The following is a 26,864-nucleotide window of genomic DNA, read 5'->3' as shown; positions in this document are numbered from 1 at the left end:
ATTTATGGAGCCGCGAGCCTCAGGCGAGTTTTGTGGTGAGTGTTGATGTTATCTGGAGTTTTAGAATGTAATTTTGCACCTGGTTATTTTTTTTGCTAGCACAAACGCGTGGCTTAGTTCAGGTATCCATCCTTATTTCGATTCTTTAAGAGATCGTCCTGTTCGCGTTAAAGTCTGTCTATATGGTGGAGCTTTTCAGCCATACCCGAACGGAAATACGAAGCTATTAAAAAGCATATTAAAGGTATTTTGTAAAAGAAAAGATCCCAAACACCTGCCGGGTGTGCGGCAATAAAAACTGGCAAAATCTGGCGAAAAATTAATGAGCATAGAAATAAACAGCAAACCGATTCCATCGTTTCGCAGAGGATTTTTGTTTTCTTTTTGTTTGCTGCTATTTAAAGTGTGAAAACGGCAGCACGGTTGAATAAGTAAACATGGGAAAATGAAAAAAAAAGAGACTCGCCACACCGGCGCATCGTGGCAAGAAGTGTAAAATAAATAAAGGAAAGCAGCGGAAATAGTTTTGGCAAACACAAATGTGTGCGCACTCGTGGAAACAAGTGGGTAAAACTTTTTGGCCCTTTCATTGGTCCCTTGAGTACTGTGGCAGGGAAAATCGCGCATTTTTTCCCCCTCTCCCTGGGGGTGGTTTTGTTTCGTGCTCTTCGCGGAACCCTCAGTGGAAGTTATTGGAAAATGAAGTTTTTAATTCAATGCATCCGAGGCAGCTGGAAGGAATGGTGAAAGCTTTCGGCTGCAGAAAAAGGTAGACAAAATGGTAGATAAAAAAAGACAGAGCGAGAGAGCAAGAGAAAAGATTTTCGTCTATGATTTGTTCTTCTGTGAAAGGAAATGGAGACAGAATAAAATAAAACAAAATACCGGTACTTATTGAAAAGTTGGCACCAGCAATGGCATTGACGCAGCTTTCTATTAACGGTTTCAGGCGACAGTTTGCAATATCTACACAAATACTTGTTTCCTTGGGGTCGTTTTTTTAATTTTTTGGTCGAGATCCAAGAAGAAAGGTGTTCGCCTTCTATCACAGAGGATAGGAAATGGAAGACCAGCAACGGAAACGGCGTCGCTTTGTTGCACAAGCAATGGACGAAACATTCGCAAATGGATGACAAAATAATAACGCTTTTGGGTGGGTGCCCTTTTTTTTCGCATCGTCTCACTGCGGAAATGAAAAAGCACAGCACAATGGGAGCGAATTGGAGTGGAACCTTGGACGACACAGTGCAACAAGTTTTTCTTGCTAACACGACAAGGAAGCTGTTCTTCTCTCTTTCTATCGCATTTCAAATGCGTTTGTTTTGTGTGTGTGTGTGAGTGTGTGTTGAAAATCCCAGTTTTAAACTTTTAACTGTGCCATTATTTGGTGCTTTCGGTAACATATCGTAGGGTTGTTTTTTGTCTGTCGCCCTGGTTGTGGAAATGTATCTTCTTTATTTTTCCTACACCATAAACGACAGCGATAATGGATGAAATCACAAAATGCGAGCGAATGCAGGTCGTCTGCTCCGTCTGCCACCGTTGTATCGTTGTGTTTTATAACCCAACACGCTTCCTTTTGAGCCAGGCACACACACACAGCCTGCAAGATGAAGACCCGAGCCTGTGGCAGCAAGTGATTAGAGAATCGTGCGCATGTGAACAAACGATTACGTTCACGTGGAAGGCACGGCAGAATCGAAACGATCCGGCTAACAAGAAGGAAGTGGTTCGCCACTCACAGGAAAAGGATGAAATGGGTGAAAAAAAAGAATACAACCGAGGTAAGTTATGGCTAACGTTTGATCGTTAAAATGAATTTTAATGAACGCTCAAAAGTTGAGCACCGGCCCAGATCGGAAGGTGATGGCGTGCTTTCCCGATGCCGCGCCACACACGCGGCAAGGATTAAAACCATCGAATCACGGTGCGCGGTTCGGGCGTAGGAATCGCCGATCCGGAACGGTCGAACACCGGGCGGGAAGGATTTCGAACGGTGAAGGATTTATGCTCATTACCGACCGTTACGGGCGGTTAGACAAAACCGTGAAGGCGTTTTATTATATATATGTGCTGTGTTTCGGCCGTTCTCTTCTTCCACCAGGTGGTTAATTTTCCTCCTTTTTTGCAAAGTGCAAAGAGCCGTCCCGGGTTATCCTCCGATTAAATGCCATTAACTTTAAGCGCCACCCATTGATCACACGCATAATTTGCCACGTTGCCTCTGCTTCCGCGACCAGGGTGTCTCAGTGGGTGGCCAGCTGTTCCTTAAGAGGGCAGTAAGACACGCCGAATTTGAACCGCTATCTCGGTGGGAGCTGTAACGGCCGGTTCGCTGCACGGTAATAATCATCATTATGTGCATCATTTCACCGTTGATCTATGCGTGAGTTAAAAATTGATCCAATACGCGTCACCACTCACCGGTTAGTGCCTAGCTAGAGCGTGCCTTTCTAAAAGGCAATTCGCGAGCGTAATGAACTCATAATCACATCTATAAATCACAGCATCATAAAACCAGCAGCCACGCGGATAAAAGGGGAGATGGAGGAGGCAGTATGCAAAATTTTCTAGCTGTCCGGGGGACTCTGTGCGTACCGCGTGGCTGGAAAGGTGTTTCTTCGTTTGCTTTTGTTTTTTTTTTTTTTTTGTACCGACTTCTAGGGCACGCAGAAACGCTCAATTTGTGGGGAGTGCCGAGCGCACAGCAGAGCCCGGTGATGGATGAGCCAACCGATGACAGGCAGATGGACTGCTTGGGACGGGATTAATTGTGCCTTGGGGGTGATTGAAGTGCTCTTTATTTGTGCAATGAAATTGTACCAGGTGGAAATCACACGGGCTGGGTGGCGGTAGCGAGTGGAGGATGTTTTAATTTGAATCGCAAGATCGTTTATCAGGGTAACACATTTAGCGGGGATGCCTTACCGTTCTGCAGATGCTGTGACGTCCTGGCGGACTCGTTGGCAGGTTTTGCGCATAAGGAAAACATGATGTTTCGGCTGGGATGTTTTCACACCAGTGCGGAGTGTGTTTTACTTCAATGTTTATTTGCTGTTCACTATGCTAAGCGTAAGCTCGGAAAGTGGCGATCACGTACGATCGCTTAATTACGTAGTGATTTGGTTGTGTCTGTCATTTGGCATTAGGCTATTCGGATCGTTCAGAGTCAAATGCCGTAGATGCAGAGCTGGAATACCTTCGACGGTGTAGTACGGAATAGTATTTTCAAACTTTAGCATCAAACCAACTCCTCTGATGTTGCATATCGACCAATGACACTGATGATGCACTGTCGATGAACACTAGATGCGATCCACTAGTTAACACCGCAGTTGTCTGAAGCGCAACAAAATGTCAACGACACCAGTAACGAATAGGAGGACCTCCACACACACTGGAGACTGGAAGAAGATTCATAACATGTTAACTAAACACAAGCGGTCGTCTGTCCGGCAGCATCACACATCACAAAAACTAGGCCACAGCAAATACTAACAGATTGCACTTCAGCGTTTGGATTGGCGGTGGTATTGTAAACAAGCTAAACAAACCAGATTAGTGAATTGTTGTGTTTTTTACGCTTTGGAACACACTGCACAGACACTGGCAAGCGGTACTGCAGGTTACGGTCAGTCGGTCGGCTCCGTGATCCATCCGCTGTTTCGTTGCTGCCGGCCGAAACTAGACTGCCGATGGATGCCTCCAGTCGGATGTAGTTCGAAGGTGAAGGTGTGAAGATGCACATGCCGTGCCACGAATGAATCGCCAAACTGCTGGGAGAGAAGTACAGCGTGTGAGAGAGCAGTCGCTTTGAGATTGCTCTCAAGGAGCACGAAAGAAAAAAGGAAACGATTAGGGAGTGTCCGGCAATTCTTATGAATGAAGATTTGTTGGACATGGCGAGCTGAGAGGGAGCTGGGCAATCTTTCCCTTCACGGAGCTTTTCGTTAGTAGAAGTGTTATTGGAGAAAAGGGTACTAGACTTGTATGGATTTTCATTCAACATTGCACTCTGCAAAGTTAGAACTTGTTGGTATTAAATATTTGTGTTGAGGTTACGTATTTCAATGAAATTGGAATTCCTTAACTACTCCGAAAGAATTGTGAACTTTGGTTCAAATTCATTTTTACATCCATTAATTGAATGACATTTTGCCTGATCTGGCAACACTGCCTGGCTAATATTCATGGAGAGTGTTCTTCGGTGGAGTGCGGCGAGTACGCGTGCGCCTCCACCAAACGAATGAATATTTTAGTGGCCTGTTCATTTGCGCCGTCCATGTGCAACTGCTTTGCGAAACGACTCCACCTTTTGTTCATTGTCTCGTTTGCCAAACGACGACGAAATCCGGCAATGCAAGGGCGTGCATCAGCAGCAAAAGCACCGGAGAACTGCATACAAACCCCCTTTCATCTGGAGAGCAGTCCCAGTATCGGCAGGCGCACTCGGATGATGTTCGTGTCGGTTGCACTTCGGATGTGTCTCGCTCGGGGGTGGATTTTTATCAATGAAACGAGGTCATTTGCCCGTTGCAAACGATTTGCTTGGAACGCGCAATGGCACCTCGTTTTGTAGGTCAATGGAACATATAGGAATTGACGGCGAGTTAAGGAAGAGTTATTAGCGCATAAGAGATGAGTTGGGTTATGTAACAAGATTCCTGAGAAATAATCTACCAATCGAATCTTTGTAGGAAAGGACTTCTTAAACAATACTTATTACATCGCGAGTGTATAATATCATTTAAGTTAAGTTAACGGATCAGATGGATAAGAATTTAACCAATAATTAGTGTTTCTAAAAACTTACACTATTATTTTCTTCTCTCATCTGTTCATTTGAGCTTGGATAGAAAAGAAAGTCGTTAGTGCTTTCAAAAAGTATTTTAAAACTTCATGAGCTTTCCAAAGCACTAGGTAAGAAGCAAGGGCAATTGAAGCTTTTCGTAACTCGAAGCTTTTACCAGCGAAATACGGTAACGACATCTTTCGCATATTGGAATAGCTCCTGCATGTAAGTATCGCATCAAAACATGGACCCATTATGCAAGGACATTTTAATGATGAAGCTAGTGCTATGAAGGAGGTTACATAGTTTACGAGGGGAACACGTTTGACCCAGAAAACAATCAGCATCATTAACCGGGGACACTCACGAGCCGTACATTGGTCGGTGGCCCATTAGCTACGGACGTGGCAGTAAACGTTACCAGCCTGGGTATAGTTTGACCTTTAACCAGAAGGTACGTCATTTGTGTTTTGTTGACATTATCAATCTGAAGGGCTACAGAACTCATGCAGCTGCAGTGCATCAGGCGAGTAAGGGTAGGTTTTGTGCCGTGGAATTTGTGAAGGTATCTTTTATTTATGAACTCAGCTAAGCGTAACAATGTCAAAGGGGATCGGTTTGTTATCATAATTTCACGGTTAAATTGATACAGTTAAATGTGAACGAATGTATCGAACGCGGGATGGTAATGATAAAAAAATGGAGAATATTCTAAATCTACTGGAATTGAAGTAATTTTCAAATGATTTATGAATTGCAGGATGCAAGACAAATCAAAGTGTTATGTCAATGTTTATTTTATTTATTCATGAAGAACGACTGGATAAATCTTTGAGAACCCTAATCTAATGCAAATTAATTCATTAATTTCGGTTCATTTCCTTCTCCCAACAGTGAAAGGACACCTTATTCTGCATGTACTCGGCTGAATGTTTGACGATGTGATCGTCGTTCGTAGAATTTTTTGGTTCATGCAAAAAAAAAAATAAGATGGAGTACGTTGGGAAGGTATCGACATACCATCCCATCACAGTGACAACGATGTCGAACATAATTTCTTGTCTTCTTGCTATCTCACCTTATGTGATTGTGCCGAATTGGGTTAGGGAAGATTGACAATTCTTGAATCTGTTCGTGTCTAGTCGCGTACGGATTTGCATTACCGTAAAGCAGAGTGCATTGGCAATAACTGCTCCCCCTTTTGACAGTTCAATGGTCGTTGTTTTATGGGAATCGTTTATCGAAAGCCAAGCATGGAACGAGGCGAGTACGATCATGTCGTGATTCCGTAACCTACTTTGGTGAGCAACATAGTTAAGCTATGTTATTGGAAGATGTTCTTGGTTTTAGTACGACAAGCGTTGAATATGTTGTAGAACTGCGACATGACAATTAATCCTATGTTTTTAATATGCAAATGAATTCATTATCGATTTGAAGGTCAAATGAGTAAATGTTTTCCTCATTATTCTTGTATAAAACTATTTGGAATACAATGGGGGAAAATAAATCATCGATCTGCTACGACATTAGTTCAAACATTCGCTGATTGTTGACCAACTTATTAAAGTTCCGAAACATACTTTTCCATCGTTGCTGCAGCTTTTTATTGAAATTGTAATTGCTTTCCGGGCAGCATCTTCACTTAAAACTCAACCCGACCGACTACTGCGATAGTGTCGGAATTCTAACCCATCTTGGAATGCAAAAGTTTTCCAGCTTTTATTTCGCAAACTATTGCTGCGGGCCATGACTTCTTGCGTTGTAATAAGTTTCACGCGATACTTTTAGCAGCTAGTTTCGAACGCCCGTAGTACTGTGTTGGTGAGTTTTATAAACCTAATTAGTAGGCAAAAGGAAGATGCCACTTTGAACAGCCTTTTACAGCTCAGATTGTGATCCATTTTCAGATGATGAAGCTTAGAACGGGTATTTTTATTCTTCAAGAAAGTAGCTTCGCTTCTTTGTTGGTTTGTACAGTGATTTTCTTCTTCTCGTTGCTAAAGTGATCTTGGTTGAAGCGATTTATTTTACTCATTGAAAAATACTTCCCATTTCACTGTGGTGCTTTCGGGGGCGAAATGTACGGCCACGGCAAACTTTTCTAAAGTGCCCTTCAGAGACGATCGAAACGAATCGTTTTGCGAATCCAAACTGTCAGCGGCAAATAGCAAAAAAAGGGGTTGAAGAGCAGTGCGCTGCGAGACGATGTCATAAGAGCATCCCGTACACTGCAGCCCATTTTCCCTGCCACGGTTGAACATTTTCGGTCGGTTATTGCTTTGTGGCCCGCCGGCTGGCGCAACGATTATTAGCGCTGTTGAGTTTTACCGGCTTGAGAAACCGAACTGAACGCGGAGCATAAAAGTCTACGACATTACTGATGAGACATTCGGCGAGTGTGCGGCTGTGTGTATTTGCTTTTGAACGACGCCCGTTGTCCACATTTCTTATCATGTTTGGGAAGCACATTGCATTGGACCAAAAGCAACGGAAGAATTGATTGCTTCGGTCGAAGAAAGCAGTAATACCCAAATGCAATTAGGTACGATTAAATTGGTGTTTTCGAAATGTACGATTCAGCCTCGCAACGCTGGACCATTTTAAAAGAAATTCCTTTTTCTGTTGATAAAAACAACTACCGATACTACGAACCAGCAGCGTACGAAACGAATGGAAAGAGCTTTTACGAGCACGGCTTGATTCATCAAATTCCACACAGTAACAGTAACAATGCAGTAAGGGTGAAGTGCGCTTGCGAATGACGAAGTGCACTAGTGCACGAGCTTTTACAAATGCATTAACTGAGCTTTACACGCAACCCGTTTCGAATCGATACGGTGTTGTAGTCCCAAATTGCAGCACTCTATCCGCGTCACCTTGGAGTGACCGAGACGGCAAGCGGGCGCAAGCCCGCGTGTGTGTGAATGCACACGCCAGACACGTGGGTGTAGTTGTATACTTCTTTGTCAGCTGCGAAACGATTGATACTACGTGCTGGCGTGCTCCGTAAAGGGGAAAATGTTCACCTGGAGACTTTGGGAAACGGTTTTGGAGAAACATATGAGTTGGCTTTTGCACATGCGTCGATTCTCCACTGTTGAGTGCGAAGCGTGAAGGAAAAGTTCTCGCTTTGATTCTCTCCAACGGGTAACCGAAGGTTCTGAGTGTCCGCAAATGTCACTTTGAAAGTATCCGACATCTCTACGCCAACCACAAGGTGGTTAGCAAATTGTGAGGGTTAAGTTTTCCATAAACATTGCATATCTGGTGGATAGTTGAGGAATAAATTTATTTATTTCATATAAAGCTGAAAATTACCAGAAGTGGCGGAGGCTGGGGTGAAAGTTTATAAATTTACAAAAAAAAAAACAATTTTTGCCACATTGGTCACTAGGGATATCCCAAAGTTACCAGTTCTTCAAGTTGTATCAGTGATATATTTTGAATAATAGTGTGATTTAATAATTTAATATCTTTTTATACTCAAACATCAACAGATATAAATAGATCATAACAGGTACTTTTTGGATTATAACTTAAGGTTTTCTGTGAAAACCCCAAAACTTTACCACAAGCCCATTATCTAAGGTGATTAAAATCTTAATGAATATTGAAACATTATCAGGAAAATTTCCACGGAAATGAGATTATCTTCTTTATCACTCTGAATATACCAAATTCCCACATCTATTGTGGAAAGTGTCAACAACGTACTGCAGGATATCATATTAGACCTTAATTTGTGGAAAATGAAATCATATTTAGCTGAAAGATTATTTGAACTTCCAAACGCCTCGCAGGCACCTTTCGTGCCAACCGCGAGCTGCAAGATAATCAAGATTGAAATAACAAGTTCATGGTATAGTTATAACCTTTCCTCTGCGAAACTCGTTGTGCTGAATTCTGTGCCGAAAGACATCCTTGACTCAACAAGCCACGGCAGAGAAAAGTCAAAACTGTACCTTTACCACCTTCACTTGCATTTGGCATTGGCGCGACTATCAACCTATTCGTCGGTTCAATTAATTTCGCTGTCAATAACCGTATTCAAAGTCAGCACTTTTTTTGCTTTTACTCCACTCACAAAGTAGAGTGGGCTGCAAACAGTTTCACTCCCACGCCGGTGAATCAACCCGTCGGGAGCACCATTACGCGTTGAAAAAGCTCATCCTCACCTTTCATCAGCTTTCCGTGAAAAGCGTGCCAGTCCAAGTCTAGTGAGTGTTCCGAAAAAAAACTCCCTCCGTTTAGCTCAGTTTGATGATGGCGAACGAAAACATTCCCCAATCATTTGCCTGGAAGTTGGTTTGTTGCTCTCGGAGTGGAAAATTTACGGACAAAAACAAATGGAAAATATCGTGCCAAGAAGCGCTCTTTCTCTTGTGTCCTCTGTCTCTACTACAATGGCACTGGTTGGTATTGATGTGTTGTTATGGAGGAGAATGGATACGGTGAGTGCTTCGATTGAGTGATGAGATGCGACGAGTGACGATAGTCGCACGGTGGATACTTTTGTGCTGTACGCAACGGTGAGTCGAGTGCAGTTGAGCTTTGTAACCCGACGCAGGACGACCGCGAACAACCATGTACGCTGCTGGATGAGCCGTTCACCGTGCCAGTGTTCAAAATCCATTTGGATGGGCAGTGAAGTAGGATTTTCCCAACAAATCCCATCAAAGTGTGTTCGTGGTGTGCGCTATTGAAATGTCCTCGATTGTAAGTGAAAATTCAGAATCAAACACCAATAGGATGAGCAAGGGTCTCGGGCTTGGAAGTGTGGTGCCGTGGGTCCCTTGTCCACTGTGCTGTGAATTATCCAACCAGTCCATTTGGATGAACCGAAAGCAAACGTTGTAATGCACAATTCGGGATGACTGAATCATAAGCAAGCTTTGTGGTTAAAAGTTGTTTTATCTACTGAAATGGTGTCCGAATGTACAGCATCGACCGAGAATGAAGAAAACCCTTCAGGGAAGTGCTGGAATAGGGGGTACTCGGCGATATGGGGCGGAACAAACCCTTTCCCCAAAACCAGCTATGCCGCACGAGAGTGAGAATGAAAGGAATTCAATTGTGCACGTTGAGTGAAGAGTGCGGCGGGCGGATCGCGTGGAAGATTGGAAAAGAAAATTCAACTGTGAAATTTTCTTTTCATTCCACTAGGAATAAGAAATGGGAACGAACGGCAACTGGCTGCGCGAACGGTGCAAAGTGAGATAGAAGCAGTATAAAATACGTAATGGAAAAGCGAACAAGAGAGCAAGAAAGAGAGAGAGCGAGAAGCACAGAACGGATAAAACGGGAAGAAATCGAGAAAAGAGAGCGGCTCTAGAATGAACATTCCCAAGGACTATAGGACGTTGCTCACAGGGAAAAACGTTGGTGAGATTCTTTTCTTCGTGCTACTACGATGTGTACACACGCACACACACACACATGGGGGCGCCTGTAACCTAGTCAAGGATTTTTCGTATCGATTTCTGTACTAGGAAAACTCCGGCCCGCAGCCACAGGCATCAAAGCACCAACCGCACAGTTGGCGTTGAGTTGTGACTCCACTGGCTCACTGATGTGTGAGAGCAGAACAGAGTTCTGATGCTCCGTCTCACAAGTGTGTAGTGTTACAGCATGGTACACAGCGCGCTATGGCATTAGTATGTGTGCATAGAATAAACACATGTTTCGAACAGTCGGAACATAGAAGCCTCAAACGAGTGAGCTTTTGTGGATGAGCGCACATGTGTGCGTGTGTGTGTGTTTGATGGGAAATTTTGGAGAACATTTTGGTTTGGGCAAATGTTAACGATACACTCACACACTTGCGCGCAGATACGCAAACGAGTACAATTTTGTGATAGCGAAATCTCACGGGGGAAAAAACCTTTGCTCAGAACGCGACGTTCTCATGTACGGGGGATGGTTATTTAATGTGTGAAGCCTTTTTACGTTGCTTTAGATTGATTTACAATCGTGCAGTAATGTGTTCGTATGAGTGTCTTTCATCGGCATGCTGTTGTTAATTCGTTGTTCTGTGGCGAAATTGTATGTTGCGGGAACGCTAGGGCTAGGAATTTTTCCAATACAATGGCTGGCCGAGGTGAAGGACTCTTTTGTTAACAGGCAGCATCAGTTGGAAGTGGTAAGGAATGAAATGCGGTGAATCAGCGCTGTATGGGTGTGAGTGTTTGTGGTAGGTGTATTTGATTGGATCAGAACATTTTACGCCATTCGTTTACACCTGGTTTACCATTTTTGTTTGTTCTCTCTCACTATTGCTATTGGCGAACCCAGCACACACTCAAGTGAACCAGTCCGTGAAGCATTACGTTGTTGAATAGAGTGACGAATATTATGTGCGGTTGGTTATTGTTCTATTGTGCCGTTTCCACCGAAAAGCAGTCAAAAGATATCACTCTCAATTAAGGTACTGATGATGGAGGCGCATGGTATTTGGCTCAATAGAAATATGGGTACAAGTACCGATTCGTTGTGATTTTATAATACAGCTTTAATTTATCGGAACTCCACAAAAAGTGTTTATTATGTTTGTCTTTCTTTTGTAAAATTTAAATTCATACAATCGTCTATACGAGTAAGACACAGTGATAATAACGTGGAGAATATCTGCGGGAATTAGGACTCTTAGCATTTTGGAATAGAAACAATAAATAATTATCAGAAATAAATAAACAGGAATAATGTCACGTCGTTACAAACACAATAAAATGGTAAATTACAGATTAAAGATGTGATAGATGGACATGTTAGTAAAATTGAACTGCTCAATAAGAAAAATAGAGCTATTCGTCAACGAAACTGGTTCCATAACCTTTAAAATAGTGTTGTTGGTGGTCGTTGTTTTTTTTCAGGAGATGTATGAAAAATTGATCAAAGCAAGCAGCGTCGCTTGCAAACCGAAAAAAATACCCATGTTGCGAAGTGTTGGAGAATTGTGAGATCTGAAAAGAAGAGACTATAAAAAAGTGGAAACCACGCAAAGAAACAGTGTGCTAGTGGAGGAGTGTGAGAGTGTGTGTGTGTGTGTGCTTCGTGTGCAAACTGTGTATGGATGTGTGCAAATGGGTGTTTGTGTAAGTATGCATGATAGTTCTTAGTGAGCAAAGAGTGAGGAAAAGCTGCTAGAATTTGTGAGTATGGTGAGTGTGGGTACACCAAACCATCGCGTGTAGAATAAAGCAGCATCAACACAACAAAACCGAAGCCGATAGCGTGTGCGAGGGAGCAGTGTTTTGCGTTAATGTGGTGTGAGTGTTTGCTGGAGAAAGAGCACCGTAATACAGCAGTGGGAGACGGAGAACATCCGAAGAAAAGCAGCATTCGGTTCGTGAGTGAAGCCAAGATGGCGTCGGTGCGTGTGGAGGAACATAGTGGCCGCGCGAGTGTGATGGCACGGGAGCGGGACCGTGGCGGAGGTCCCCAGACTAGCAAGCCAGCTGAATGTGTATCCATTATGGAAAGTGCGACACTACATTCGGGCGAGCGGAATGTGATTAGATTATCAGCGAGAAGAAAGTGCAAGAGAAAACTGCGAGAACCAGCGATGTGTGTGATGGAGGCGGAAGAAGCAGATGGTGGTGGTGGTGGTGGAAGCGAACCAGCGGAAGTAGCCCTTCCGCACCGGCAGTATCTCTGTGAAAGCCACAGTAATTCCATTAAAAGCCCTAATCACGCGGACAATAATGTATGTACCGAAACGGAGCAGGGCGCCAATGTGCGGCACCAACGCAACAGCTCTCTCAAGCAACCCCGGAACGGTGGGGCATCGAATGGGGACAATAACAGCAACTACCATTGCCAGCCGCCTGCGAGCACGGCAACGACGGCGACGACAACTATGGAAACGACGCCGACGTTAAACTCCCAGCGCAAAGCACATCAATCGTTTGGCCTCGCTTCAGCATCCGCACTATCAGCATCATCAGGATCATCATCATCATCATCATCATCTTTACCGTTCAGCCTGCCAAAGATTCTGAGCAATGCCATGGTAACGGTTCGGCTGCCCAGATTGTTACTTCTAGGCCTACTGCTGTCCCAGCTCGGACACGGTTGCTCCGGGTTCGTACTGGACGGCTCACAGAATAGCTTTGCACAATTCCGCAAATGGTACACCGGGCTCAATGGGTCGCTGGAGCTCGAGTTCAAAACGGAGCAACCGAACGGACTCGTACTCTACACCGACGACGGTGGCACGTTCGATTTCTTCGAGTTGAAGCTGGTTGAAGGTGCCCTGCGATTGCGATATAATCTTGGCGGAGGCGCACAAATCATTACCGTCGGTAGGGATCTTCACGATGGTCACTGGCATAAGGTTCAGGTAAGTGTGGGCATTCCATCTTGAAGAAAATTTCATCTCATTAGTACGGAATTCTTTCATTAGCCATCGTCTTAAATGCGCTCAAATAGTTATTTTGGTAGGCAGAGGCTTCATTTACAGCAAATAAGCCGAAAACGTTGGATGAAAAGCCGTCTAAAGCTTCAAGGTTTTTGACAATTTTTAAAAAGTTCAATATTTGAAATCAAATCAAGATCTTTTTAATTGATATTTAAGATCAAACCAACAAATGACACAATTAAGGCAGATGTTAGAATTTTACAGATTCATTAGATAATTACTTGGCGATGCCTGATGATAACAAACACGTTTATTTACCCTTTTTTATCATTGATATTTTTACGCACGAGTGATTTCGCATGAACAAACTTCGTTACTGCACTTAGAAATTGATGAAACGTTCACATGAAAGTGAACCTAATTGTTGATGATGAGATTCTAAAGTAAATGTAACTTGTATCAACAAGCAGTAGGCAGGCAAACATGATGAGCAATTTCATTCCCATTGGTTACGGAAGCTACAACCAGGCTGTCGAACGATGTTTACGCATACGCAACAGCGTTCCTTGCGTCTTACCTAGGGGATTTCTTTTATTGCGAAATTCGACAACCATTTTTATGCTCCAGTGGTCCATATTTTTAGCATACACTCCATTTCCGATTAACCAAACACAAAGCATTCCATTCCGTTTCTTATTAATCCGTAACAAGATACCGGGCAAGGCGTTTGGGTTAACATTTGCCGTTGAAAATTTGCTTCCTTTCCCGGGCGGAAGTCGTTTTAAACGCTTTATGCTAATTCGGGTGATCATTGTCGACGAAAGTGAGCTTATCCGTACACCGACGCAGCGAAGCGCGCGCTCGGTTGAATGATGGACGCGATGTTGATAGCTACAATGCAGGCTAACCCCCGGGGTGTGGATGGCAGAAGCAGGTAGCGTTCTTTGTACAAACGTCACTGTAACGAGAGCACCATTATGTTGCTTCCCACGCATCCTGCCAAGCAAGCGATCACTGGATGTAGAACGTTTTGTACTCCCCCCCACCACCAAACCCGGACAGAATGTGTTCACCGCGTGGTTGTACCGAGCATTTTCTTCCCTTGAACATTCGGTCCGAAAGAAAATGCCAAAAAGTAGCGCACGTGTAGGAGGGAAATCAATTTACATTTTACATGTGCAAGCTTTTAATTTCACACTCAACATTTTTTTTAATGCCCACAAACTTGAGCATACGTGTGTGTTTGAGCGTATGTGTGTTAGGGAAAGAATTTTTCATCTTTTTTTCTTAACAAAAAAGAAGTATGTTATTGTGCGTAGGTAAAGCTGGTATATTCCAGCGAGCGTTGAATGAATACGAATATTTGTGTATGAGAGAAGTACGTCATCGTGATGGGATGGACGGTACATATTAACGATTATGTACAATTGTTTGGAAAAAACAAGTTATTTCTAAACGAACTCGAATTAATTTTGGTTTTATGATGCTGGTGGTAGACCCCACTTTGTACTTTTAAATTGGAATGATAAGAAGGAAAATACCTTTCAGAAATTTCATAGCACAACTATTTAATTCCAAAAGTGGTGTATCGTCATTTACGTCCATCAATAATCCAATAATAATTGTATCATTAGTTCTTCAGTACCCTTTAGATTAGTTTATTTAGGAAGAAATATCAAAAGGTTATGTTCGTTCGATTTTTCACATAGTGTCTTTGTTCTTCGTCTCTTTAATCTACGGGTTTCCACATTCGATATCAGGGTTCTGAGTTCCACAGTAGAAAAACCTAGTTCACTCTTTTAATGATAAATTTCAAATATCAGCAGATTGGTATCATAGTGTCCTTCCTGTTCTCACGAGTGTGATACATTCTTAAAGCCACTACATCTCCTCAAATAAGCCATTTAGTATACGCGCCCGAGCGTATCCAGAGGTCATTAAGTTTTTTATCAGTCATTTGTAAAGGGTAGAAATAATGTTTATTCTGTGTGTATATAAAAAATGATTATATATAACGTTATTTAATGTTTCCAATTTAATCTTCAAAATTTTATATTTTTGTCAAGTTTATGCTCAGCATAAATGAAATGGCTAAAGTTCAAGAATACTCTGTTCTTCAATGTATCCCAACGAACAATGAGTTCAATATACGTAGAACTGAATAATGACGTGTTAATGAAAGTAAAGGAAAGTTAGAAATGAATAGTCTAATATCTATGAAGTTGTAGTACCAGAAGAAAAAGCGAAATGGATGTATGCAAATTCTACCAATCCTCAAGGCAATCTCCATGATATTTAAATCTATCTATCCTGTTTGGCCAATAACCGAAAACTAGGCAAGCTCCACGTTCGTTAACAAGCTGCATAGTGATCTATGATGAAGCGATAAATCTTAAAAACCAACTACAGATCGTCGGTACAATCTGTCAACCCCAAAAAAACAAGCACCCATTTTGTACAACAGTGGACAATTTCCATCTAAAGTTCGAATGCCATTACGAGCTTTCGCGTCCGACCCACGATAATGAATTCGAGCGAATGAACATCAATAACTTCCAATCACTTTTTATACCCTCGCGAGCACCGAGCATTGGAGTATGCAAATGGTGCCACAAAAAGGGCGCCGCGCAAATACTCGTTTCGGAGAATTAATCCCTAATCCAATTGGCAAACAGCAAGCATCTTCCGAAAGTTTACGCCCACTCGCCACTCCAAATGGTGCTGGTAATAGCGAGTCGAATTCCATCAACAAAGATGCAAATCCCCGACACGCTTGATCGGAGGCGGAGTACTTGGGCTAGCTGACAGGACAGGAGGAAAAAAACATGGTGGAGAGCGAGACTTTGAAGCTGTGAAGTTCCACCGTGATTCCACGCTTTTGCTAACAAGCGGCTAAAGCGACTATTTCTGGTATCTGCTAACGAATCATTGGATCGAAAGTCACTGCGTTCGCCGTGAACAAGTGGCCACTCGCTGCGAGCTCGATGGACAATCTTGGCCAGCAGCGGTCTTTAACGATCGCATTACTATGTTTGCGGGAGATTTTGCACTGCAAGCGATGCAGGCGGGAAAAGGTAAAGGGGACGGTAAAGCGGTTGAAGCATTTACCTGTCGATACGTGAAACCCAATCTTGCGCTTGTGAAACATGACAAACATTCTGTCGGGCGTACTTAGGGCAGCAGTAATCTTAATAACGCCGTCAAGTTGGGGCTGAAAAACAACATCTAAAGTCAAGCAAATAGTCATCAGGCCCACAGTAACGAGTAATCAGCGTTAGAGCAGGGTGCTCCGACAAGGGGGAAACGATTAAATATGGAGACAAAAAGAAGGAACGAAAGTTAACTGGTTTTTACGGCAAGCTTTTTCCGAACAGGCAAGATCAAAGTGGTTTTCATTTGCTTCCTGTTTTTGACAATCATGCGATGAGTTTCGGGGGCGAAGCTTTGTTGGCTTTTCGTTTTCGTGTGTCGATCCATTCAATGTTTTAACGAGATTGTGTACAAAGGACCATTCCGTAGATCCTGTTAACCATTGATGGCGAATGCAATTTATGGCTTGTACGGACAGTAAAGCTGCTGTTTTTGTTTCTTGGTTGGTTTTCTGGAAATTATATGAAAAAGGCTTTTATTATTATGTTTTTGGGGTAGTGTTTGTGGAATATTTGATACAGTTTTCCAATATTTTATTTATAAAATTGCTCAGTAAGTTATCTGCTTCTATTTTATGGATGATGTAACAATTTCCTGTCAGAATACATGTCCCAAAATATTAAATTTCGCCAATTTTGGCAAATAAATTATCTTGTCTTTTTGTTAAGCATTCTATTAAGTTAGCCTTACTGTTGCTCAACATTAACGAAACACAACACGAAGCGAATGTAGGAAATATTCCATTCATTGGTCAGTTACCGCCCCACAGCAAAAGCCGCAACAACAGTGGCAGAAAGCTCATGAGCGGAAAACGAAAATGTTTCCTCTAACAGAATCGAAAACATCCGCCCAAGACATGGGCACTATTGACCGAAAAAAAGAAAAACAACCAGCCCAACATCTATTCGGTCCGGCAAACCGTCCCATGTTGGTGTGCTACACGGCGAGCGGAAGTTAGGGAAATAAAGGTTAAGCCAACGCACGCCACCACTCGACCGGAAACAGACTCACCGAGCATTCGGATTTACGGCCTTTCGGGTGTGGCGTGGGTGAGTCCATTGGCAGGGGGCGTCCATATCTGGCATATGTCGCCGGCCGTATTGTAGATTTTCGTAGACAGCGTCTAGTTCGTTCGCTGGGCGTCAAGGATTTGTGTTGGTTCGCCTTCCAATTTCGACTGTTTTGCGAGCCGAAACAGCTTCGTGACCGGTATCAGTGTGACACCTTGTTCGGTCGGCACGGAATTGGGTGCGAAAAATTGATTCCCACACATCCATGGGTTGTGGAGGGCGTCCTTAGTCGCGTTTCGCTCGCAGTTCGGCGTGTGGCAGAAGATGGGCGACAGCGCTGCTAGCGATGACGGGGCGTGAGCCAATTTAGCCGTAATGCCCCAGCCCGGATCAATAGCCCTAAAGACGAAATGAAGAAGCGAACGGTCTTTTGTGGGTACGCTCGTTTTAGGGTGGGATTGTCTTTTAACGCATGGTAATGAAGGCACCTTCGTGGCAAAACTTGTGCAACTAATACACAGTCCATTACCCGCTGCGTTCCATCCGAGATCCGGGAGGGTCCCGAGGCCTGTGAATTACGATGAGATGACACTACTTCGTTTCCTGTTGTTATAAAGCAAAAGAATAAACATCATCAACAGATAGTGAAAAATGTGCCGAAGATCGGAAAAAAACAAAAAACAAATCCCACCCACAAAACAACACCAATCATGTTTTCAGAGAGCAGCAAGAATTCTGCGATGAGTAATGATTGCAATCAACATCGTTCTCGTAGCAGCCGTTCTGCCTGCCGATTGCGTGCTATCTATAGCTTCCGTGGTGCTTTGTATTCATTCCAGCATTGGCAATTGAATAATGCAGTAAATACGTTCGGTGTTGGAATTATACCTTCCGGCATCATTTCCTACGCTGCTCCGGGTATCGTTCCGAAAAATGACCGTAACTGCCACGATTGACGACGGTTTAACAGCTACCGCACATGCACGTTCGACGCTAGAGGCTGTGGAGGCGGATCCCGATTTTCGTACTCATTGGAGTTTATTACGGCCGAGAAGACGTAAACAATGCCCTTGGCTTATGCCGTATCACGGCTCGAGACGGGTCCAGTTCGGTACGGATCGTGCAGAACCGAATCGAAACGGATATGTTCGGGATGATTTTTATTTCGATGAAGTTCTGGAAGATCATGGGTGGTACATTTGGGTTGTGGTACAAAAGTAAAAGATGAACAACAAGTATGTAATAGCATGAATGAGAGGGCATTGCTTTAAAGGTGTTGTCTTATGAGTTAAATAAAGAATTTTATTAGAGTTATGTTTGGTTTATAAATGTGTTAATTAAATTTTATCTAAAAATTTGATTGAATCCAAAAAGTTCCAAAGCTCGCGAGCGACACATTGTAGCAAAATTTATAGTTATTCTTTATGGTATCTTATCAACATAATTTAGGGCATATGAAATAGGGGAGTCATTTGTAATTCTACAACTCTCGTGTTCTCAAAAAAAAAAAAAACAACTGGAATTATTCTGTTCTGTTTCTGTTGAATTTTGAAAGTTGAATGCCAAAGCCTGCAATATGTCGACAAGGTCGACTTTGTCGACATGTATAATTGTAGCGCTATCCGAAACCAGTTGCTAGTGTCTATTAGTAGTAAGTAAGTGAAGTAATATAGATTTAGTTGTTTGTTGTCCTGCGCCTTTGCTTAACTTGACCTGTTTATTATTGTATTTCTTTATAAATGCGATAAACATTTTTGATTAAAATAGGATCATCAGAAATAAGCTGAATCACATGATTGATAGCAAGTCCAAGCCAAGTCCGGATCTAAGTTTATAGCATCTCATTTACTTTAATTAAACATTCGCTGTGAACAGGTTTCTTATTCGACTTCATTCTATTTCAAGGTAATGCGCAACGATGAGCATACAACCCTGACCGTCGACGGTGTCTCGCAGAGTCGCAGCTCCCGAGGGAAGGAGTTTCTGTTCGGCAAGTTTGCCACCAACTCGGACGTCTTTGTCGGTGGTATGCCAAACTGGTAAGTAGTATGGATGGTTCATACAATGTTTTATAAGAGGCGAGTAAAATTAAGCTACTTGGCGTTCGGTTACTTCAAAGTTGCCTCACCACGGCGCAAGTGTTTGCCGCACAGTAAGTGCAGGCACGTTTACAGCAACTAAAATTCCTCTCGATGCGATCCACGCCCGGACAAGTAAGTTTCGATTAGTGCCGTGTACCGGAACATTCCTCGGTGGTCCGTTTGATGAAGTGCCCCCGCCTCCTTTACCGAGCTGGTGGTAAAAGGGAAAAGTTTTTCCATTTAGTTGGAGAAATGTTGCCCCGTGCTTTGTATTTCAACCCCTCACTAGTGCCCCGGAACCCGTCCGGGTTCAGCGGTTGCTTTGCGAAATGAACTAACTTTCGGTTGCCGTTTCGAGCGGTCGATGAGTGTTAGATTTTTGCAAAAATTAAAACATTTCACCGCCCACTGCCGCCACCAGGAATGGAATGGAATGCTTGTGAAATAGCAATGAAGATAAAAACGGGCACTATCTTGAGCGGCAAAAATACCACAAATTGCACCCGCCATAGGCACGGTCGACGCGTCCGAGCCGTTTTAAAAATGAAAGCGAATGAACCCGCATGCACAGAAGGAACGGTGACGCGGTGCATGTGCATCTTTCGCGAAAGTTGTGCGGAATGTTTTCCACCTTTCACATTTCACTTTTAATTAGTGTCGGTGCAGCTCTTACCCGTGGTACGAATCATTCTGTAAGGCTCATATGACGCAGCGGAGTTCTCACTCTCTCGCTAGAAAACTAGGTCATACGATGAATGCGGAGTGTATGCCTTCAGGCGCACGGTGCACTTTACATCATTGCACACGCGACCAGGAGAATAGTACACACGGCGTAAGTGTATTGTTGCTCCCGCACTAATGCCGGTGTCAACGCCGAACAGTGGAAAATAAAAAATGTGATGCTTTGGAAGTTAATTTGTGATGTTTCGAAGACCGACAATTTTCGTACGACTGTTTTAAGTTGTCAATAAATCCATTTTATGATTGCAATAGTGTAATCATTCATTTTTTATTGGGTGCACAAATAAGTTTCTTACGTTTTTCTACCAAAATCTAGGTATTATTGTGATTAGTTGTTATTCCATGGATTGTTCATCAGAAAATCAATTTTTTTTCGTAATTTCTGTTAAATTATGGGGTCTAGGCTCCAAAACGAATTTTAATATTTTGAGCCCAATAAATAGGTCAAAGTAAGGATTACAATTCCTGGTCAGTTTTATATTCTAATAGTTTTTATTTAAATTCTCACCTTAAGTGATGTAGCTTTATTTGACAGAATACCTCGTCAAAAACCCGTCCAAATGAGGAGCTTTTCATGGGTAATATTCTCTCAATATGGTGTCGTTTGAGGTTGCTGGGATTGGCAGATGTTTTGAGCTCTCCGAAAGTAAAGTTTTGTAAAACTCGGGAAGCTCTACATGTGACCCCATTACAATATTTTAAAGTTATTTACTGAAAAAGTATTATAGCAGTAGGCATTTTAAGCCTTGAAGAACCTCGTGCTTTATGAACGTAATAAGTAAAGTGCTCCATATTTTCTCTGTTCATAAAATCCATACGCAGAAGTCATTTGTCGTGGATAAAATTCTGTCAAATCACAGAATATTAAACAAGTGCGGAAACATGAGTAATGATAATTTTTACCTTTCAAAACACACTCTAAAAACGAATAATTTTCAAAGCCTGTAATTTATGTACTATGTTTAGTAGCGCTTCGTAACGGATTGACGTTTGACGTTATTTTTGCCGCGCTCCAAACACTTGCACAAAATTGGAACAGACCCATTAGTTATTTATGAGCAACACAATAATGTACGAGGAGCCGGAGCATAAGCCACAGATCGATTAGCAGCCATAAACCATCTGTTCGGGTGACGGAAAGCAGCGAAAGTGGTGTTGGCTGGTGTGTGTGTGTGTGTAGGACATCGGTGAGGGATTTGAGCCGAACCGAACCACTTTCAGTTGTTGCTCCCGTGTTGATCCACGTGGAAAAGGATATTTTTCGTGATGACACCCGGTGGTCGTGTACTAATGGACAGCAACCTGCACCGTTCGTCGCTGGGCGCGCTTCGACCGAGCCGGCCGGGACTGATGGGATTGAATGTTACGTTTCCACGCGATGGGTTTGGCACGAATCGTACAAAATGAGCTTTCGGGTTCGTGTGCTTTCGTTTTTTTGCTTGCTTGCTTTTGATACATAATTCACAATAAATCAAAGAAAGCACTAAACGTGTCCTTCAAACGAGGTAATATTCCCTTGGAGCGGGTGTTGTATTTCTATCGATTTGATGTGCATTTTTTCTTTCTCCGCCACGTTTATGGTTGCATAAAATTGTATGCTCTGTTATAAATAATGTTTCTGAATATTTTTTTCTTCAATATCGAACCGATTAATGTGTTGCTTGCGTTGTGATAATCGTACCAAAATGGAACTTGGTGCGCTGTTATAATGTACTGGATCATTAAAATTTGTTAAATCAAAGCCGCTTACTTTGGAAGTTGCCTAAAGAATATTCGATGCCACGTGGTATTCAATTAAGAAGTTCTTTTCTCTAACCAGGGCCAGAGATAACGCGCTTAGCACCGACAAATCACGTTTCGTCGCGTAAGATGTAATCAATGAAGCTGATCAAATGACTGTCGAAGCCTTTGTCCTGGTAGTGACTGATGAGCGGCAATGGCAAATGACGACTGAGTAGGTTACACATCGATAAGTTCGTACAGACTCAATTAAATCCAAACCACCATGACGGCGCAGTTGCGAGGGTGCATGTGACGCTCGGAACAGAATGAATGTAGCCGAAATGCCAAACCCCGCTACGAGAGAAAGTGCGTGAAGAATGCTGGTTAATTAGTGTTCCGTGTGCGAGAGTTCAGAACATAACGCAATACCAATCGTTTGATCACCTTTCCGCTCCATGCTTTTTCCTCCCGCATCGTACACGTACGATTCGTCCCACGACACGAGGTGGAAGTAATCGTATCACTTTTTTCCAACTAATAGGTGCTCGGCACAGGCGATAAGCCTTCGACTGGGGGTGGATGTTAGCCATGGATTGTAGCCTGTAGAACGAACGGGGTGACTGGGGTGCGACTGGGGTGCGTCTTTAAGCAATGGCAACCTTTCTAACCATTAGCTAACGGGTAAGCTGATTATCGGCCTCACATTCGCACCAGCCCAGGGAGCCTGGCCTAGGGAAGGGTTCGGGAAAACAACTTGCGCCGAGCTGGGTAACGGACGCAGTGTAATGACCTTCCTCCGGTGGAATATTCAATGAAGTGCTCCGCATGGAACCGTGTGAAACACGATTCGAAATGTTCCAGCCCGACCTCGACCTAGACGCCATTTGGTAAAACATGAAGGACAACAGATTCGCTCCCGACACCCGACGTTTTGAGTGTGTCGTTCTCAACTACACAACAAGTATTAACTATTAACGAACGTTGTCTTGGCAAAAAAAAACGATGAACTAGTGGACGGAGTATCTCCTTGTGTTTTCTCCCTTTTATTCCAACTAACATTTATGCGTCTGTTTGAGTGGCCAAGAACGTAAAGTTCGGGACACGCTACGGTGCTGGTAGAATTTTTCATCCAGGGCGCAACGTGACTAGAAGTTTTTGCAATGAATATTTCTTACCAACGACGTTGTAGTAGAAATTTGGAACCGAAAGGGGTTAAAAACAGCCCGAGCTAACTCTTTCTTACATTTATACGCCATTTGGCCGTACCACACCCAATACAAACGTCATTGGAAAGCGTGTTTTAATGTGATAAAAAAAGACAATGTAGCTGCGCTTTAGTAAACTTGTTTCATGGTAAGAAAAATCCTGTCAAAAATAATTGAATCCATTCATCTTCTTGCGAGTCTAGTCACGAAGACAAACAGGTCCGGTTCGTTCGCTATGTACTTTTCATAATTCAACAATTTTACGACGTGCTTTGGCACGTGCCTGAAAAGTTAAACTCTTGCCAGCTGGATCAGGTAAGAGCGAAATTGAATCACTGTATGTGTGTGTGTGTGTGTGTGTGTGCGCTGCGTAAGCTCCGACGTTTTGCCACCCGGAGATCCGACCGACTGGAGTGTCTTTCGCTTACTTGACATCCAGGAGAGAACTAACCGTGTGTGTGTGTGTGTGTGTGGCTAAGGGTTTTTGCCTCCAACGACCCTGTTTGAACCTCCCCAACTTGCTAACTTGCAGCTAACTTCAACTTGGCCACAAATGACGTGTAAAAAGGTGGCAAAGCGGAAAACTGTTCCCATGGTTGGCTTTTGGAGTGAGCTTCAATTTTGCTTTGCCCACTTTCGAACCAAGGATCACGACGGAGGGAACTGTTTTAAACAGGCCCTCATAACAGCTCGAAGCGGGAAATACCTGTTTCCTTTGGCGGGAAAAGTAAATCTAATACAAACTTTCTCGCCCATGGGTTGCACGCTCGCTTTTTTGTAGCGAGGTGCGTTGTTGGTCTCTGGGACGGGACAACCATCTTGCGTACATACAATGGCGCGTCCAGAAAATGTCGAATCATGAACGAAGGGGTTATACGAGTAACGTCACCGGTACGCGATGTCAAGACAATTTTCTTGCGTGTGAAATGCAAAAAAAAAGCTAAACCACATTGTAAACAGCACGCGTTCGCTTAAGGTTCGCGTACGAGAACTAGTGATGGGTAAAATCTACATTTTTCCGGAGTGGGATGCTTCCAACTCTGGAACCTTTTTTGTATTAACTGCAAACAGTAATTCAATGGAAAAGTTGAGTCCAATTTGAAGTCGCCTACGGATTCGGCTATGAGCTAAGACTCTGGATTCGGTTCCGGAAAAGAATTCGGATTCAACATGGAATCAGGAATTCGACTCCGAATAAGACTCTATATCTTACTCCAGAAACCACTCCGGAGTTGTCCGGTGCACCGGATTCGACTACGTATTTGGCTTTGTATCTAACTCCGACCTCGACTCCACCGGATCTGTTCGTTTGACACCGGAGTTGGCCGGATTATCAGATTCGGCATCGGAGTAGTTTGCAGTACCGGAATTCCGGTTTTCAGATGTCGGTGTCGTAGCGGGTTCGTTAATCGACACCGGAGTACCCATCACTAACGAGAACTACCATCGTTGGTGGGAAATGCTAACAACAACGGAAAAAAGTGCGTCAAAAATACGAAGCGTCAAGCTTGAGCGAGTGATGAAAAATGAGATCGAAGGTAAAGATTTATAACTAACCCGCCCACACCCGAGTTTGTCTTGGCTTTCGAAGGTTTTAGGCGCCGACAGACCGAGAAGGATGCGTTCAGCCACGGCAAGTTCGCGAAGTTGAAGTTTTGCTGAGGTTTTCACTCGATTCGGCCTTATCACCTCGGGCGTATTTGTTGTGACCCATGCGTTAAGGATACTTTCGGGTTGAATAATGTGCTTGGATGAAGATGGTGGCCAACGTTTCAGAGGCTCCATTTCTTTTATTCTCTCGCGACAAAACGTAAAACTTTACTGAGGCCTAGTGCCGTCAGGCGAACGGTGTGAGCACACATAATTTCCGCACGTGCAGGAATAATTCCCTCACTGCCGCCTCACTGCGTGCTTCACGATAGATGGTGGAAACGTAGCATAGGGTCGTAGTGTTTGTTGCGTATTTGCGGATCAGCGTGGGCTGTGTGTGTGTTTTTCTTGTTTATTTTTTTTTTGCTTGTTCCTTTGCCTTTACCGACTGTATGATGTAACCATGCCTGCTGGGTAGGATAACGAACCTTAGCCGTACCTTTACACTTGCTCAACGCCGTAACGTAACGTGGGACGGTTGACTTTGCGCGTCGCACGTTCGATGAGGGTAAACCGATGATAGATGTAATCGTTGCCACCCCCTACCAGGTATCGGTATGGCTATTTCATGCAGAGCCAGGGAGTTAAAGCCGACCAAACATTGCCTGGCAGGGAGCTACCCTAATACCACCACTCGGCGAGAGTGCTTTTTCAGCCGTGTGTTTTCCGCGTAAGTTGTGTGGAAACATCGGCGTGGCGTGAGCGTGGGAATCAATAGAACGATTAAGAGCACATTAGGAGCACACGGGAGTTTCTCCGTTTCGTTAGCAATTATCGGTAGTTTTAGTTTGGATTGCAATGGTCTAAAAGGTGATTAGGATCGTTTTGTGACGATTTGTTATCTGAGTTTTAATTTTAGCTTAATTAAACCCACGTTTGCAGCGAAAGGAAATTTGTTGTAAACGTCACTACTTGGGGTTAAGAAAGTTTGATAATGATAGTTGATAAATGATAATTCGCGTGCCATAGAGCAGCAAAAAACGAAACCCCAACCGATGGGATGCACTCGATAGTCGGGGTTGTAATCATTGTGGTTGAAATCGGATCGATACGCACCGATATTAAATTGCCTAAAACCCTCGCAAAGCCATTAAAAGACGTGAGATAGCTGGAAATTATGATTCGCCGAGCGAGCGGAAAATGCGATGAATGATTTCGGCAATCGGTAATTATGCGATTTGCACGAAAATCGTTCGACGCGGAACGTTGTCACCGACGGACAAATTGGCTTTAGCGATAAGCGGGTTTTTTTCTTTATAATGGCCCTTTAGGTGTTGTTTTTGGATAATAGACTAGCCTGAAGGCTTAATTTGAATCCGAGATGGGAATGAAATGTGTGAAATGTCAGTGTTTGTGCAGTTTTTAAAATAACAATCCGATTTTGATTAGCAACCAAAAGTTTGGAATTAATATATTTTCCAAGTCAAAGTTTTTTGGGTGAACTTGGGGGAAGAATTTTCACGAATTAATCATCTTTATCCACGTGGTTTTTATTAGACAATCGTTGTATGGATTCCGAATACTTTATATGTAACAGCTGACAATGAATAAGATATAATCATGTCTTTCGACTCGACGCGCTCAGATGGCTTCCATGTAGGCGATAATTGAAATTCCAATCTGTCCAGTAGTGGACAATGAAGAGTATATACTTTCACTCGTCGACCGTACATGACTGAGCGTTCATATCAACTTAGACGACATTTTAACGTGCCGCTTTTTAAGTGCAAGAACAAAAAAAAATCTGCCACCAACTAGCGGAAAGTCTGATGGTGGCAACAAAAGAAAAAAAACGCAGAAGAACTTCGCAGAAATGTTCACTTGACCTGCTGCCAGCTGAGGGCTCAGGGCTACTAGTCGCATCTGTGCCACAGGAAAAAAAAACGTGTAGGAATTCCAATAAAACAATATCTGACAGCATTCATGCGACGAGGCAAGGAAAATAAAGCCCGACAGCAACCGACTGGCCCGGTAAGTATCTCCGGCAACCACCGAAGCAACCAAAGACATTTTGCTGAATCGAACTTTACACAACCTGACGTGACCTTGCGATGTCCAACGGCAGTAGGTCCGCCTGTTCGAGTACAAGGAATTCGAATTATTTTCGATTCACGGCACACTCACACACACACACACACACACACACACAGTCCG

The 26,864-nt window shown here is 43.3% G+C and overlaps 2 protein-coding genes across 3 annotated transcripts in view; one reads left to right on the top strand and one right to left on the bottom strand.

Moving 5' to 3' along the window:
- The window catches only part of LOC128719076 (uncharacterized), a 34,837-nt gene extending 31,845 nt beyond the window's left edge, over nt 1-2,992 (bottom strand). For both annotated transcript variants that reach the window (XM_053812696.1, XM_053812697.1), the window contains exon 1: nt 2,929-2,992. In XM_053812696.1, the coding sequence (XP_053668671.1) occupies nt 2,929-2,992 (64 nt within the window). The remainder of the gene's footprint in view (nt 1-2,928) is intronic.
- Nucleotides 2,993-12,155: 9,163 nt separating this feature from the next.
- LOC128709625 (neurexin-1) overlaps nt 12,156-26,864 on the top strand; it is a 77,199-nt gene continuing 62,490 nt past the window's right edge. The window contains exons 1-2 of the mRNA XM_053804629.1: nt 12,156-13,133; nt 19,217-19,350. Coding sequence (XP_053660604.1) covers nt 12,156-13,133; nt 19,217-19,350 — 1,112 coding nt within the window. The remainder of the gene's footprint in view (nt 13,134-19,216; nt 19,351-26,864) is intronic.

Source organism: Anopheles marshallii, chromosome 2 (assembly GCF_943734725.1).
Source record: "Anopheles marshallii chromosome 2, idAnoMarsDA_429_01, whole genome shotgun sequence".
NCBI lineage: Eukaryota > Metazoa > Arthropoda > Insecta > Diptera > Culicidae > Anopheles > Anopheles marshallii.
Note: the sequence above shows the minus strand (reverse complement) of the source record. Positions and strands in the feature narration are given on the sequence as shown.